The sequence below is a fragment of the Panicum hallii genome, chromosome 5 (assembly GCF_002211085.1).
Source record: "Panicum hallii strain FIL2 chromosome 5, PHallii_v3.1, whole genome shotgun sequence".
NCBI lineage: Eukaryota > Viridiplantae > Streptophyta > Magnoliopsida > Poales > Poaceae > Panicum > Panicum hallii.
Genome location: NC_038046.1, coordinates 20,426,756 through 20,444,063, shown reverse-complemented (window position 1 = coordinate 20,444,063; position 17,308 = coordinate 20,426,756). Strand labels below are relative to the sequence as shown.

The following is a 17,308-nucleotide window of genomic DNA, read 5'->3' as shown; positions in this document are numbered from 1 at the left end:
AAATGAGAACCTATTTGGTATTATGATATTGTTGATTAAAAAAGTCCGTAGCACATCTAGAAGTGTTTGAAAGTTTTTAATCAAAATATATATGGATAAAGGAATAAATCATCAATTGCTTGGAATATTTCAGCTTAAATAAAAATTTGTGCATTGACAAACATAAAAGAGAAATTAAGAGCATCTCTAGCATATTACTCATTTCTCTCCCCAATACTAAAAAAATGTTCTTTTATAATGGAAGATGCTCCAGCAGATTACCAATTCCATAGCCAATACCAAAAATATTTTGATGGTCTCCAAAACACACCTCCCTCTTGCACAAATGTAGAAGGATTCTTCGCTACAACCTATCCATTGAGTAATATGTTACGGCACGCATTTCAAAAATATAAAAAGTGCTATTGCCATGGAGAGAGAAAATATATAGAATATGTGAGATGAGTAATCAGCTGGAGATGCTTTAATAGTGTAAATAGTTGCAAATAGTTGCAGGTGCAACTAACCCGCAACTATTCATGTGCTATTTCCCTTTCCAAAATTTTTATTCAAACTTAAATTTTATATGACCTATCCATTCATAATTTTATTTGAGTTTGTTTTATATATTTGTAAAGATGTTATCGATAACACTGTTAACGCTACCGTGATAATAAAGCCCAGAGATATTTCTGTGGACCAAATACCCAACAGCAAGACTATTAGCCCAGAAAGCCCACGTCGTGGCCCCACAATCCCTTTCTTGCCCACGTCCGCGCACACGGTTGTCGCCGGTTGGCTGAGATCGGCCGCGGCTACCGGCGGTGAGGGGATCCACAGCTAGCTACCACTACCATCGCCGCCGCAGCGGTGCATGCTGCAGCCGGCGCGACGATGGGGGAGCGAGACGCGCTTCCGCCGTTGCCCCTCGCCCTCGGCCCGCCGCATCTGATCCCGCCGGCGCCCACCCACGACCCCCGCGCTATCGCCTTGCTCCCCGACCTAGGTGGCCTCCCCTGGGTCGCCTACGCCGCGGGATCCTTCCTCGTAGTATCCCACCTCCCTTCCCCTTCCCGGGATGACACCAGCGACGGCGCCGGGGATGACGGCTGCTCCCCGTTCTTCCGCCAGGTCATAGACCTCCACGCCCCAGTGTCCGCCGTTGCCTGGTGCGGTCGCGGGAGCGCAGAGGTCGCCGCCGCCGCAGACAACTCCGTCTCCATCTTCCAGCCGGCGCCCGACGCCTCTTCCCCAGGTCTGTGCTCTCTAGCCAGCTCCTCAAATTTTCATCTCATCGTTAGCTAGCTTACGCGGTTGCTCTGTGGCACGGCTCAGTGTTTGGAGATTGGAACCTGCAGGTTCGTTTGGTTGGCTCCTGAGATGGTCTATCACCGAGACATTTGCCATCACCGCTGTGGCATGGACAGGCGCGGGCGACGGCATTGTGGCAGTTGGTGCAGGTGTGTCCATGTGGGCCAGAGTGCAGTCCTCCTGGCAGCTCGCCTGGAGGTCTATTCCGAAGGTGCCACAATCCCTTGTCTCCTCTACCCGGTTTGTGCAGGGCCCTGTCGCAACAGTCGCAGCTGTTGCTCCGGCTGAGGGCAGTGTGCCTGTTCTTGTGTTTCTGAATGATGCCAAAAGGGGGCTGGAGCAAGCCGAGCTTGTGCATCCGCAGCCTATTTGCATGATCCAGTGGCGACCCTGGTTGTTATGTGTCAGTGATCGGTCTGAGATCAGGAGAGAGATCCTCATGACTTGCTGCTTAGATGGCACTGTCCGGCTTTGGAGTGAGGATGAGCTGGTCAAGTCAAAGAAGCAACGTGGTTTGCAAATATCATTCAGCGTCATTGCAGTAATCGAGGTGAACAACACTCTGAATGGAGTCCTTGGAGTTGATATTACTGTCAGATGGTCTATGGAATCTGGCAGTGTTGTGTCGAGAGATGAAGAAGGTAAATTTGAGTTGTTTTCAGGTGATTCGAGGGAGAGCCAAGTTGGCAAATGTGAGTGGCTTGTTAGTGTTGGCCCAGGGCCTTGTGTTAACTATTGGGCTGTCCATTGTCTAGATGATGTATTTCCACCACCAAGGTATCCACGGATTACTCTATGGAAACAGAGCAAACTGCAGGGCTGGGGGGAGTCCTATGTTAAATTGGCTCCTCCAAAATCTCTAGAGCAGCCAATATTTGTTGATGCTATCGTATCAAGAAGGTTATGTTCTGACCCACCTACAACATGCTCTTTGCTGCATTTGCTGCCTGATGATTCTTTCGTTTGGTCAGCCTTATCCAACAGTTTGTTACCGAATTCTGGGACCCATGTTTCAAGTGAATCAGCTAATAGTATATCATGTTGTTTGACAAAACCTGTCAAACAAGATGGGCATAAGGGTAGGATCAGACAGGTCTCTGTCCATCCATATAGCTGTGAAATACAGATAGCTGTTTCAATGGATTCAAACAGAATGTTATTTTTCTGGTCTCTGTCAACCTTTTCAACTCTCATACCAACATTGCATGCACCTACATATCCTTTATGGAAGCCTTTGTGCAAATTTGATTTGCGTAACAGTTCTGAAGATGTGGAGTACTCATGCTTGTGTTGGGCGCCTTCTGTTAGTCGTGATTTTAGATTTCTTGTCCTTGGAGGTGAAAATGGAGCTGACTGTTTCATAGTCAGAATTAAGAAAGAGGTTCTTACATGCCAGAGGATTTTCACGATCCCTTTCCTTGGACAGAGAAATGCGGAAGGACCCCCTGACAGTATTCATACCATACCATTGGATTCTAAATGCAGTGGGTGTTTTGTTAACAACAGCTTCCTAGTAGTATGCATATGGAGGAAGAGCTTCCAAGCTTTTTCATGGAAAGTAGTCTTGCATTCGGAAAATCAACTTGACAGTGGAAGATGTTTGTGTGGTTTTGATGTGAGCTCTCTTTCTACCACAAACCAAGTGAGGCATGTAACTTGCTTCGACAGTGAAACTTTTTCAGCAGTTATTTATGAAGGTTCTTCAGTCTTTACTTCTAGCCTGGAGGGAGAATATCCCACATGCATTTCTGTAGTGCCGCTGAACAATACAGTCTTGCCTATACAACATGAACCTTACAGAACTGTTCCTGGTTATCATATTGCTACTGGGTGCTCTGATGGCACTGTGAAACTTTGGAAGATGTCTTGTGCAGATAACTCTTTGCAGACTGAGAAAGAGGGACACATCTGGGAACTAGTAGGCATGTATGGTGCTCACCGAGGACCAGTTAGTATGGTTGTACTATCAAATTGTGGTAGAGTTGTTACTGTTTGCAGAAATTTGAAGAAGAATAGCACCTCTATTAATATCTGGGAAGCAGTTAAACTCATCGGGGATGGTAGTTTTCTGCTAGAAGATGCAGTAATCTTGCAAGATTATATTGTTGGTTTAGAGGGGCTATCCTTAGGTGATGGACGATTTCTACTTGCAGTTTATCTACCTAACGAGCTGCGCATATATTCTCATAAGCACCCTTCCTTTCAGAATGTGCTGCACAATGATAATTCAAAAGAAGAACATCTTTGGAGCTGTATTGCGTTATCCCACTCTCATCATGACATTGCTGGCTTTCTTTGGGGGCCAAAGGCAACTATCACGCTTGTTCATGAGAATCATCTTTCACTCTTCAGTTCATGGCTAGTAACAGGAGCTGATGAGTACACTACCCAGATACGTGCTTGCCCAATAGATGTGCATGAGATGTTACCATGTGCTAACAATTTCAATGAAACTGCTTTTGGTAAATTCAAGTTACCAGAAACTTATGGTAGCAGGACTATTGTTAGCAATGGTGTATTGCGAACAGACCAAGATGATAGTTGCTGTTCTCATAGTTTATGGAACTTGTTGGATATAGCTGATAAACTAAGCAGACCTGTGGCATCGTATAACCCAAGAGCACTTGTACAGTATCTTTATTCAGGTGTGGGTTTTCTGTATTTACCTCGAATATTTTTTTCTCTCAATTCCACATTGATCGCAAGCTTTGTTAATTTGATAGGAATGGAGTTCTATTTTTAAAAACTCTATCCAATAAAAAATAAGTGACATTTGGGATCCCTGAACAAACTTTTTTTTTTTACTTTAGTAATAGATATCTCTTTGAATACTTAGATTGCATTGCACATATGAAAATGATAATCCAGATTACATGGGAAAGTACTATCCTATTTTTATAATTTTACTAGGCTGTAGAAATATGACAAATCAGAAACTAGTAGCCATAGTTGTGGTTTTTGAGGCTGTTGTTACCCAAGAGGTCATTTATTTGTGACAAGGGAATATCAAGCAAGATGATAAAATGTTTTTAGTGCTACTTCAATTTACAGTTCCAAGATATTAGCATTAACCGCGGTTGAATTTCGAGATCTAGGTCATGTTTGGGTGCTATGCTGTGATGCAAAGTGGAATCTAGAAAAATTCCTTAACTATGTGGTCCTTAAAAATAGTATTGTTTAATGTACCCAAAAAGAGAGTGACAAAATAAAAATGCAGATCGAAAAGTCACTGCCGTGCCAAACTAAGCCTCATTATGTTAGCTCGAAAAGCTGGCCCCTGCCTTTTACACTGACCTCAATGGAACTGCTATGCCCTGTAATGTCCCAGTAAGTAAGCTTGATCGGTCATAAATCAGAATAAACAGGTTTGGGTTGTTCGTGTGATCTTTTGAACCATCTGATCTACAGATATTATTTGTGTGGTCTATTGAACCCTCTGATCTACAAATATACTAGCTTTTATTGTGTCATGATAAGATGGTATCATTAAACAACTCTATTATGGTTTATTATGACAAGTCTTCCATAAGATATATACAATAATAAAGGCCTGAAGATTCTCTGATCCTTCCTTGGATTAAATTGCTCTGAGCTAAGTTGTTTGGTTGTATTGAGTTGCCGAATGTTGCAGTTACAGCTGGTTTAGTCGACATCTAAGTGCTAATTTTGGAATTCTGTTCTTATGATATATCCTAGTCTTTGATTATTTCATTCCACAAGTCTTATGTAAGATAGCTGAGTCATTGATTCTTTTGTTGCTTTTGTGTAGGTGAATGGAAACGTGCGAATGCTGCTCTGCAGCATCTTTTTAAATCCATGAAAGCAAGTGAAGCTTCAAAGATCACGTCAAAGTGCAGTTCATGCCGTAAATCATGTCACAGTATTCCAGAACTTCCTTTATCTGAATACTTTGTAGAAACCATGTCCAACAACATTTCTAACAAAGGCTTTTTGTGGGGTGAAGACAGAAGTAACACAACCTTTAATTTGCTGTCACCTTCAAATTCATTTCTTTATGGGGATGGTAATTTAGGTACCAGCACTACCACTAGTGCGTCTAAAAAATCAGAGATAGCTGAGCTCCTTGATAAGAACTTCAATGTATATGGCATAAGTGACACTGAGAGAACTCAGATACTTGCAATTTCTGATCTTATGTTAGAAATCTCTGATCAGACCCGTTCCTCTCCCTACAAAAGCCTTGATGAAGCAGGAAGAAGGTAAGACAACTCTAAAATATGAACTTATGGAAATTCATTAGTATTGTATTACTAGAATCTAGAGGAGTAAGTGTTGGATAGGGCTCATGCATCCTTATTTTGTTAAAGTTATGTTAATTAAGAATTTTGTTTCTCTCAAGGTTCTGGGTTGCTGTGCAGTTCCGACAGCTTCATGCTCTTAGGAGATCTGGATACTCATCTAGTAGTGAAGGGTTCCTTGTTGATTCTGCTTCGATAGCGTGGGCCTTCCAATCTGATTGTCAGGATGATCTACTTAATTCTGTGCTTCCTTTAGAGCCAACTTGGTCAGAGATGCAAAAGCTTGGTATAGGATTATGGTATACCAATGTGTCCCAGCTAAGGACAAGGGTACGTGGTTGCCAACAATCAGATGCTTCAGAACTATGTATTTTTTTTTTGGGAATAGAACTATCTTCAGAACTATGTATTCTTTTTTGTGGGAATAGAACTATCTTCAGAACTATGTATTCTTTTTTGTGGGAATAGAACTATGTATTTTTTTCATATGGTTTTGCTAAGAAGCAAAATGGATATAAAAGAGTTCTAAACTACAGCATTGTCTTAGTGAAATAACAAAGCCATTACTATGCACATCAAGTGTGTTCTCAACCCCTGAAAGGGCTCCTTTCTTTTTTCTTTAGTGCAGCCAACACATTCTAATAAGACAATTTGAACTAACACATAATCATGGATCCTTCTTTGACTGCTGGTATCCTACACCAAGTGAGTGTTTGGATGAGGGGAATTTCCTTGTCCCTCGAGATAAAACTGAAACCTATGATTCATATTGAATTCCTCTTCCTCATATCCAAACAGGCACTGTGGATTTTCCTGCTTGCCTTGGTTAGAGTTAAATGCTATGTTGCAGCTGTACCTTTTCATTTGAACCCACATGCTTCCACCCCCCTCCCCCCACCACACCCAACAAAGCCATTAAAATTGACTTGTCTATGATGTGATATCTGACCTTCTCAACCGATGTGCCACTGTTTTGTCATTGTTGTAATGTTTCCAGATTTTAGGATTAAGTAGCGATGACTGTGTTGATCTTTTGTTTTTTCCTATATGTGAACACCATAATGAATGAATTTTACATTTGCAGTTGTCTGGATAATCACCTGTGCTGATTGGTATGTCTGAAAATTGTAGATGGAAAAGTTGGCAAGGTTGCAATATCTTAAAAGCAAGGACCCTAAGGACTGTGCTCTGCTCTACATAGCATTGAACAGAATAAAAGTGTTGGTTGGTCTCTTCAAGATTAGCAGAGATGAAAAGGATAAACGTCTATATGAGTTTCTCTCCAGGAACTTCCAGGTACCTCAATTTTTGACTTTGTAATTTGCTCACCATTCATTTTCAGTTATTTGGTTGTGCCTAACTATTTCATATACTTGATCCTGTTATTATCCTGCAATGTTCATGCTTATTATCTTTTGGGAAATTACTATGCTAGTTATTGGCACCTCATATGAGCTATCTCTAGGATTTTATGCTAGTTATGTTATTGACAATTCATAAATTTATATCATACTGATCTCAAAAAGAATATCATTATGCTGGCGGCGCAGTCTTTCTTGAGCCAAATACATATGATAGAAACAACAACAACAACAAAAACAACAACTTAGCCTTTTGTCCCAAGCAAGTTGGGGTAGGCTAGAGATGAAACCCACAGAAAACAAGAATAAGAAACACAAAAAGGGCACAAGACAAAGGAAGAGTTAAGGGTTAAACAAAAAATAACAAAGGTCACGGTTCAGGTACGTTAATTGCTAATCTCCAAGCGATCCTATCCATAGCTAATTCCTTAGCGATATTCCACTCCTTAAGGTCTCTCTTAATCGTCTCGTCCCAAGTTAGTCTAGGTCTACCTCTACCTCTCTTTACATTATCGCCCCGCTTTAAAACTCCACTACGCACCGGCGCCTCGGGAGGCCTCCGTATAGCATCGCCGGGCGAATCGCCGTCCTATAGAACTTACCTTTTAGCCTCTGTGGTACCTTCTTGTCACAGAGGACGTCAGAAGCCTGCCGCCACTTCAACCAACCGGCTGAAATTCTATGCCTAACATCTTCATCAATGTCTCCATCTTTCTGAAGCATTGATCTTAGATACCGAAAAGTATCCTTCTTGGCCACCACTTGACCTTCGAGGCTAACGTCCCCATCCTCATGCCTAGTCGGGCTAAAGTCGCACATCATATACTCGGTCTTGGTCCTACTCAGTCTGAACCCCCTCGACTCTAACTTGTGTCTCCACAGCTCTAACTTCATATTAACCCTTGCCCTACTCTCGTCAACTAGCACCACATCAGCAGCAAAGAGCATAGACTAGGGGATATCACCCTGTATGTCCCTTGTGACCTCATCCATCACCAAAGCAAATAGATAAGGGCTCAATGCTGACCCCTGATGTAGTCTTATTTTAATTGGAAAGTCACTGGTATCGCCATCACATGTTCGAACACAAGTCATCGCATCCTTGTACATATCTTTGATGAGGGTAATATACTTAGTTGGGACTTTGTGTTTTTCCAAGGCCCACCACATGACGTCTCTCGGTACTTTGTCATACGCCTTCTCTAGGTCAATAAAGACCATGGGTAAGTCCTTCTTCTCCTCTCTATATCTCCCCATCAACTCTCGTACTAAGGCTATGTTTGGATCCACCCCCAAATGGCAAAAGGGCAAATAGCAAAATTTTTGCTCCTGTCACATCAGATGTTTGGACGCTAATTAGAAGTATTAAATATAGTTTAATTAAAAAACTAATTACATAGATGAGGACTAAATGACGAGACGAATCTATTAAGCCTAATTAATCCATAATTAGCAAAATTACGGTAGCATTTGCCCTTTTGCACTTTGGGGTGTTTGGATCCAAAAGTGCAAAAAAAGTGCAAAAGAGCAAAAGTTTTGCACTTTCTTTTTCTCTTTCCCATTCATCCAAACATGGCCTAAGAAAATCGCCTCCATGGTCGACCTCCTAGGCATGAACCCAAACTGGTTTTGGGTCACCCTTGTCAATCTTCTTAGGCGATGCTCGATAACCCTCTCCCAAAGCTTCATCGTATGGCTCATTAGCTTAATCCCCCGGTAGTTAGTACAACTTTGAACATCTCCCTTGTTCTTGAAGATCGGTACTAATATACTTCTCCTCCATTCCTCCGGCATCTTGTTTGACCGGAAAATTAGGTTGAAAAGCTTAGTTAACCATCTTGTTCTCCACCACATATGATAGAAAGGATTTTAATTTTTTTTTACAAATAACACGTTTTATATTTGTTTTTTTAAATATTTACCCTGATCTTTTTTTTGTTGAAAAATAGCATAATGTAGACAATTTGTTAGGTGACAAGAAAGCTGTCACCTTGTTACTGTGTAGTGACAGGAGTCTGTCACTGCATGGTAGGGGAACAAGGTGCAATCACTAAGCCATTTGGCCAGAAAAAAAAACACTGCATGAACACCTCTATGAAAACTGAGTGTACTAATCTGCTCTAATCTTTTGATAAACATTTCAACCATAGCTCCAGCTGATAATCTTATTTAGTTAGTGGATTTCGGATGCCTATGTGAGTAGATCGATATCTTTAAACTTACATAGTTTCTCCTGGTGCACTGTGCACCACATTTGATCTGCTACCCCCCCCCCCCCAACCCCACCCCAATCGGCAACAGGCTCCTACTTGCCAACACAGATTGATGAGAGGCTACATTTTTTAAATAAATGGTGATATTATATATTTTTGAATGAATATAGGAGCCTTTTTTTTGCAAAAAAGGAACTTCATACATATTAAAACAATGTTCTGTGTTGTAAGCTATTTATTTACTTCACAATTATTGGAATGAATCTATTCAGGAAGAAAGACACAAAGCTGCTGCTCTAAAAAATGCTTACGTACTAATGGGAAGGCATCAATGGGAGCTTGCTATAGCATTTTTCCTGCTTGGTGATGATTTTTCATCAGCAGTCAATGTTTGTGCAAAGAACCTTCAAGATGAACAGCTTGCTATTGTAATTTGTCGGCTTGTTGAAGGATCCGGAGGGCCCCTGGAGCGTAATCTCATTTCTAATGTCCTTCTTCCTCGTTCAGTTGAGAAAGGAGACAACTGGCTTTCAAGCCTGCTTGAGGTGTGTCATATACATGTGGCCCATTTATTTAGATTTTTACTATATCGAGAATCAAAGTAACAATCCTTCAGCTTAACTACATTTCATCTGAATTTCCAGTGGATGTTGGGGAACTATTATCAGTCTATCAATAGATTATTTGGTTGCCATCCCAAGTTGGAGGTTGATGAGTCTAAAATCGTTGGTGCTCCAAATGTGTTTTCAGACCCAGAAGTGGGTCAGTACTGTGCAATTCTCTCGACAAAAAATGGTTTTAGAAACTGTGTTGGTGAAGCTGTATCTGCAAAATTATCTAAGCTTTCATTTGCAATGGCTGCATGTGCCTTGAACAAGTGTGGACTACCTGTAAGTTTACCTCATGCAAGCTGACCACCTTTTGCTTTCGGACCCTGTGGGTCTCTACATATTTTTTTAGTAACTTACAATTATTCTAAATGTTCAACTTTTCTCCTCTTATTAGCTTGAAGCACTTGAATGCCTATGTTCTAATTTGGGCATAGATGGCAAGGAAAGCATAAATGTACCTTCTGGTGGAGATCACAAGATTTTTGATGGAATGCTGAACCCTTTCTCTGTTTCTAAAAATTGGCTATCTTCATCTGTCATTAGTGACTTTGAGTCCGACCTTAAAATAACTATGGCTTCAAAATATCTATCCCACCTTCTGAGAAATCACTTGTTCTGTTCACAATGCAATGCATCATTATCTGAAGACAAGGTCCTTAATGACTACAATGGTCATCAAATTGAAGAACTTACACATGATGTTACAGCAGTAATGTCGATATTCGATAGAAGGTTCTCTTTAAAATTTGCTGATATAGCTGAGAAGGTAATGCTAGGAGATAACAATGTCTTCTATCTTTGTCATTTTTTATGAACTTTTCATAATAATTAAACATAAATTTTGCTGTTTTGTGTTTGCAGATTCTAATCTTTTGTTGCCATGATGGTTTATTGTTTCTTGCGTATGCTTTGTTATGGGGGTGTAAATCACCAGATGTTGCCATTGACCGTCACGGTCTTGAATGCTTCTCTCTCCGTCCGATTAATTATCTGTTATTGGTTTCATTCAAAGAGAGCTGCAAGTTTCTTAGTCGTCATGTTGTCTATTCCTCCTTCATGCGTTTCGTTCTGAATATGGAACTCACAAATACTACTGCATGCACACCTAAAGAGAATCATAAGTACATTATATCAGGGTTGTCAAACTACCTGAATGCCAGCAGGTTGCTTCTAAGGCATGACAATGGTGGAAACGATATTCTAGATAACAGGTCAGCTATGCTTACGGTTATGGATCTGCTTGAGTACATTATAGAGTTTTCCTTTTCTTGGCTGTATTGTGACATAAAGGAATTGCTTATCATGATCAATCCTGTCCTAGCTGCTTCCGTTAAAGGGGAGTCCTTTAAAGTACTATTAGATCGGTTGAAGCATGCTATGCTCCACAGAAGTCATGATGTACCATTGAATACAGAAGGGGGAATGCCCAGCGCTTCAATTCATAAAATACAGCTAAAAAAGAGTGAAATTTCGAATCATTTAATTGATGAGAAGTGGCATTTGTTAGGTGCTTCTTTGTGGATTCGGTTGACATCCGTAATGCAACATTATTTGAGGGAGTTTGTTGAAAAAGAGAGACGTGAACATGAAACTGGTGGTAGTGATTCTGAGTTCAAGGGTCATTTCTCTTCAGTTGCTGCAAAGTTTACTATGAATTCCATACATTTTGTGTCATCTTCGTTAGTAAAACTGCACGCATCATTCTTGAGGAAGAATTTACCAATAAATTCACATTCTAGTGTGCTCTTCTGGTTAGAATGTAATTCATCTCAGCAATGGTCGGACAGCAATAGTTATGATCAGCTTTCAAGAATTTTGCAGCTTGCAAACAGTGAGAATATGGAGGTGTTGTTTAACAATTTGTGGGAAATTTCTGTTAATTCTGTGGATATTTGTAATGCTTTTGTGAATGAAGGGGTTAATTGCTTTTCATTGAGCAACATAAATGTTACTAGATCTTGGAAGGATATAAGAGGTACTGCAGTTGAGTGCAAAAACAATAGTACTCAAAGAAGTGGAGAAGAACATAAACATGGACTTCGCTCGAAGAACAATGATAAAAGACAGGGATTTGCTGACGAAGCGTCATCTAATGGAGAAGTCTTTCCTGAAACTAAAAGGAAGGAGTTGATAGTACAAAAAGATTTTCAAAGCCCAATGGAACTTCTAAGTAGAAGTGGGGAACTCCTTGAGGTATTTACTGTCAGCCTATTGACCCTTTAGAGACTCTGTCTAGCTTACACATTGCTTCCCTTTCTGCTACTGCATTTTAACCTTTTCAGTCCCACAGGCGATATGTCTTAACTCAATCAATGAGAAACAAGCTGCTATCGCTACTAACCGAAAGGTATATTTTTAACTGCCCAGACTTCTGAGTTTCGTATCATCATAACCTGAACGAGCAACTTTATACATGGATTCGATGAAATATATGATTTTTCTAATATGTTCAACTTTGTTGTATTAAATGTTTTGCACTTTTGCTGTCCAGACCTCATTTTAAAAGCTATGTGGCTACTGCTCTCTCCATTATTTCCGTAGAGTATGGGTCTGTTTGTCTTTTTTTTCCTTGAACGCGCAGGAGAGCTGCGTATCTTTATATTAAGAAGAAAAGGGGTAAAAGAGCCCCAACAGAAACAAAACCAACCTGCACAAACAAACTCACACACGCTTGGGGTTGCTTGTCTCAAGTCATACAATTATGCTGCTATGCTGTTGCTATTGTACCGCTATCAACTAAGTCAGCCACTTTTCAGGGCCTTGTTTTCTTCAACTGGAGTGAAAAGAAACATTGCAAGAAATTTGCAGAATATGTCTGGTCTCGATCTGATTGGCCATTAGATGGCTGGGCTGGTTGTGAATCTACACCAACTCCAACTTTCATTTCATCTGGTGTTGGTCTTGGCAGAAAAAAAGGATCCCAACTTAGTTCAGGTGGAGCAACTATTGGTTTGGGTTCATTGGCAAAACCTGGGAGAGACCTAACTGGTGGCGGAGCATTTGGAATTCCAGGGTATGCTGGTATTGGGGCCTCTGGGTTTGGGTGGGGTGAACCTGAAGAATTTGAGGATTTTGTCGATCCTCCGGCAACACTTGAGAACATCCATTCAAGAGCATTATCCCGACATCCTTCGTTACCATTATTTCTTGTTGGTTCAAGCAATACACATGTGTATCTATGGGAGGTAAACATTTTCTTCTCAGAGCTCTGTTTGCATTGCAGTGGCTTTTCTAAAGCACATGTTTGTCCCCTAGATTTGGAAGCAGGTTGTAAGCATCTCGTTAGGATCTATATCAACATTTTACTGGAATTAGTAAGATTCCTGTAACATGTTATATTTCGAGAACGATTTCTACCTTGGGACCGTAACAAACTTGGGACCAAGTTCATTTAGTGTTGAAGTATTTAGGAGCAATATGAATATTCCGTGTTTAAGCATCCATTGATGCCTTTTATTCTTTTTAACTTTTCAGTTTGGTAAAGATAGTGCCATGGCTACATATGGTGTTCTGCCTGCTGCTAACATTCCACCGCCTTATGCACTAGCTTCCATATCAGCTGTTCAATTTGATTATTACGGACAGCGGTTTGCCACTGCTGCATTAGATGGTACCGTTTGTACATGGCAAGTTGAGGTGGGTGGAAGAAGCAATGTTCATTCTACAGATTCATCCCTATGCTTTGATAGCCATGCCTCGTATGTATACCAGACTCCATCCATGCAATAGTTACTGCTTGGTACAGATCTCAATATCTTACAGATTAGTTCTTATGGGATACAGGGATGTCTCTTATGTGTCTGCAAGTGGATCAGTTGTCGCTTCTGCTGGATCTAATTCAAATGGTGCAAATATTGTTATCTGGGATACCCTGTCTCCACCTGGCACATGTCAAACTTCTATTATGTGTCATGAAGGTAATTCGCTGAGTGAGCAATGCTTTATTATTTACTGTTTGAATATTGGGAATAGTAATCATTAATCTTAAATAACATTGGAAAAGTAATACGATTAGTATATGGGATAAATCGTAAATCTGTCAGACTATGCTGAATTGGATTGTGTTAACAGACATACCCTAGGATCTGGTCGCATATTAGGATATAGTAGGAAAAGGATCATGGCTGATTGCTTGTTATCTCCAGTTTTGCTCAATCTTTTATGGATCACAAAAAGGATGTTGACATGGCCAAAAGAAAGTTGGCGAGTGCAGTTCAAGAAATCAAAAGAAAGACTAAATTGTATTGTAGTATATACAAAGTTAAATAAACCTGTAAAAATTTAGTCTCAAATTCATATTTGATGTTAAGATTAAACAACTACAAGTTTTCAGCACTTGATGAACAGTGCCAGATTGACTTCTTGTCCATTTTGTTTCTTGACACCTAGGACGAATTTTAAACTGAATTGTTACAGCTATACACAACTTTATGCATACTACATGCAAGATTTGACTAACTTTTGAGATACTGCAACATGGTAGATTGACTAATGGGGATGTTCGCTCCCCTGGATTTGAGATCTGCATTAAATCCAGTCACCAGTCACCAGTCTAGAAACACCAGCTTAATTAGGACGTTAAGTCAAAATCAAGTCGTTTTAAGCAGTTTCCATGGTTCATTGCTACTTGCTAACTAATATGAAACAGGAGAATCAGAGTGCATCTTGATGCATTTTCGAAGGTTGTTGCAGCATGGGGCCATCACATTTGTAATCATGTACATGTGTAAATGTCAGTGTCATAATTGTGATTTTGACAATTTGCTATCCAAAGCAACTTAAAAGTTTTAGATTATTGATAACTGAACACTCACGCATTACTATGCATGCAAAGTAATTCACATCACATGGGGTCAACACTCTTGTAGTGTACTGGTAAGCCCCCCAGTTTAGGGAAACACCAACCAGGGAAAATCCTGGTGACATAAAAAAATCTCCTCGCTGGCCACCCAAAAAATAGTGGCAGGGCGCCGGCCTGTGGCACCTGTGGTTGCTTTGGACCCTCCTACCAGGGGGTAGTTGCAGTGGTCGCCAACCTAATGGGTTGTGGTCGGCCTAGATTACGGTGCGGCCCTATAGGGTGAAGCTGGGGTTCGGGAGCACAATAATTTCTGAAAGGATTGAGCACCTTTACGAATTCCAAATAGACAAAAGAAAGTTGAATAAAGGATACTAAATTGAGGGGTTATGGCAGTCACATTTAGGAGCTCATTGAACAGAGAGATAATCAATCTATAGTATGCAACTTCAATTTAAAATGTTGGTATCCATATATACCAAATCTGAACCCTTTGTTGTTTTCTGCACTAGTGCCCAATCAAGTGAACACACCACATTAGTGACCCAGGAAGTTAAATCCATACATGATTAAATAAAATGGTGCATAATATTAAATAGTTATGAATAGACCAAATTGTTTCTTCTTAATATATTGATGCGCAGTTCTCCTGCGCGTTCGAGAAAAAAATAGACCAAATTGACACGGGCAACCTGGCGAAATTGTCTTGAAGCTCGACAGTTTTATAGTAAACCATAAGGGATCACATGGCTTGTGTACAGAAAGCCTGACTATGCTTGTGAGTTGTGAGCTCCAGGTTTTTGGAAGGTGATTTTAATGACGTGAAGCCTACTGAAGGTGGTATTTTTCACATTAGCAACCTGCAGCCATATCACTAGGTTTGCTTATTGGGTAATATGGGGATGATTACATTCATATGCTTGACTCCTTTCCTCTTGATCAATCTATTTCTCTGCGTTATCTTTCCTCTTCTCTTCATCCTCCCTCTTGTTGGGATCCTCATCTACGGAAACCGATGGCATGGCAAAAACCACCAAGTTGGATCCCTAGCGAAACCTCTTTGGAACCCACTGTAGTTTGTACATTGATCCAGTTTTGTAAGTTTTGAGGGTAAAGTACCTGGTTTATAGTTTAGGAATTAAGCGGACTTTTCCACAGTTCAGGATGTAGAATAGATTTTCTTTTTCCATAGTTTCTGTAGAAAGAAAGGGAAATGTTTTGAGTTCTAAAAGATTTACATTTTAGTTCGTATGACTTGTAATGGTATGGCGATTCATGTATACAGGAAGACTATTTTCTACTTGTCTATTGATCATATTGCTGTGATGCACTTTTATATAGAATAATATTGGCTCACCATGGACTTCAACTTGCAGGAGGAGCACGGTCTCTTTCAGTGTTTGATAGTGATAGAGGTTGTGGGTCTATCTCACCACTGGTTGTAACTGGTGGGAAAAGCGGAGATGTAGCTTTGCATGATTTCCGCTTCCTTTCTACTGGAAAGTCCCAGCATAATAGAATCTCCAAGGAGCATGGTGTCAAGGAACCTTCCAGGCACGATACCGAATCTGGTACTTCTGGTGGTACTGCTAATGGGATGGTCTGGCATATACCAAAGGCTCATCTAGGTAACTGTGATTCTGCATGGTACTGTTCAGAATTTCAGTTGATTTCTGTCTGATATCTTATTGCCCATCTGCAGGAAATGTCACCAAGGTAACAACCATCCCAAATACGAGCTTGTTCTTAACTGGAAGCAAAGATGGAGATGTAAAGCTTTGGGATGCGAAAAATTCTCAGCTGGTCTTTCACTGGCCAAAGTTGCATGAGCGGCACACCTTTTTTCAACCAACTTCCAGGGGTTTTGGCGGTGTAGTTAGGGTATGTAACATTGTAGACGGAATATACAATCTGTCACCTCATTAGTAAACTTTGGTTGAATTATGACGAGAAGATAATTATATCAGATACTTCTCTTTTATTAATCATACCTAAATGTTTGCAGGCTGCTGTAACAGACCTCCAGGTGCTGTCTCATGGTTTCATTTCGTGTGGAGGTGATGGCTCTGTGAAGCTCGTTCAGCTAAAAGATGATCTTCCTGTGGTACATCAACAATAAAACAAGCAAGGCGGAAGGGGGCAAGAGGCATGTTACACAAGGTTTTCTCGTGGCTGACGCTGTTGATCATTTGATGTGATTCAATTTGTTTTTGTCCAGGAGATGTTTTGCTTGTGTCAAGTATGGCATAGCAAGGACGGACTATGTAAGAGCAGGAAAATATCTAAGCAATTTGATGGGAGCCTCTTGTACGTCAAGTTTGTACCTTACGTGTAGTGGGTTATACTGGCGTTAGGTGTTTTTATTGAGGTAATGCCTATTTGCTATTCACATAAGGCAGCGTCGTCCACAAATCTCTGGAAACATGTACAGTCAGTTATGTTGTTTTGCTGGCCAGGGTGTCAATCATGGAGGATGTAAAATTGTAAACTAGAAGTAGGTAGTAGATACCAAAACTACACTTTTTGTAGTTTGTTTACTTAATACACAATTGTTGGGTAATCAGGCTGATTCATGCTGTACAATGGCTGGGCAAGATACATTTAGTACGAGTGTTCGTGTTTGTTATGAAGGGCAGTGGAGCACTGGTGTTAAGCTTTATACTCTGTACATTTATGTATCTATCATATTTCAAGAAATCTTGTAGTTATGCTTTGACGCAATGTGCAAGGGGTACTTGGTTCATTTATTCTTCAATTGTTGCACTTGATATTGTTT

The 17,308-nt window shown here is 40.5% G+C and overlaps 1 protein-coding gene across 4 annotated transcripts; it reads left to right on the top strand.

The window, feature by feature from the left end:
• Nucleotides 1-737: 737 nt before the first annotated feature.
• Nucleotides 738-17,229, top strand: LOC112894060. Of its 4 annotated transcripts, XM_025961635.1 has the most exons (17): nucleotides 740-1,234; nucleotides 1,338-3,935; nucleotides 5,060-5,510; nucleotides 5,651-5,879; nucleotides 6,681-6,845; nucleotides 9,396-9,668; nucleotides 9,768-10,013; nucleotides 10,129-10,500; nucleotides 10,596-11,927; nucleotides 12,025-12,081; nucleotides 12,491-12,919; nucleotides 13,209-13,432; nucleotides 13,518-13,651; nucleotides 15,909-16,160; nucleotides 16,235-16,413; nucleotides 16,538-16,678; nucleotides 16,751-17,229. In XM_025961635.1, the coding sequence occupies exons 1-16, from the start codon at nucleotides 874-876 to the stop codon at nucleotides 16,649-16,651; spliced, it is 7,416 nt and encodes a 2,471-aa protein (XP_025817420.1). In that variant the 5' UTR covers nucleotides 740-873; the 3' UTR covers nucleotides 16,652-16,678; nucleotides 16,751-17,229. The 4 variants fall into 4 exon arrangements, 3 of the variants coding, with proteins under 3 accessions (XP_025817420.1, XP_025817419.1, XP_025817421.1); XM_025961634.1 differs by having other exon boundaries at nucleotides 16,538-17,229; XM_025961636.1 differs by having other exon boundaries at nucleotides 1,100-1,234; nucleotides 1,315-3,935; nucleotides 16,538-17,229.
• The last annotated feature ends 79 nt before the right edge of the window (nucleotides 17,230-17,308 follow it).

Excerpts from the sequence above, each read along its gene's own strand:
- LOC112894060 (XM_025961635.1), top strand. The coding sequence starts at position 874 with ATGGGGGAGCGAGACGCGCTTCCGCCGTTGCCCCTCGCCCTCGGCCCG. Across the intron at positions 12,082-12,490 it reads CTATCGCTACTAACCGAAAG|GGCCTTGTTTTCTTCAACTG; the intron begins GTATATTTTTAA and ends GCCACTTTTCAG. Across the intron at positions 13,433-13,517 it reads TGCTTTGATAGCCATGCCTC|GGATGTCTCTTATGTGTCTG; the intron begins GTATGTATACCA and ends TATGGGATACAG.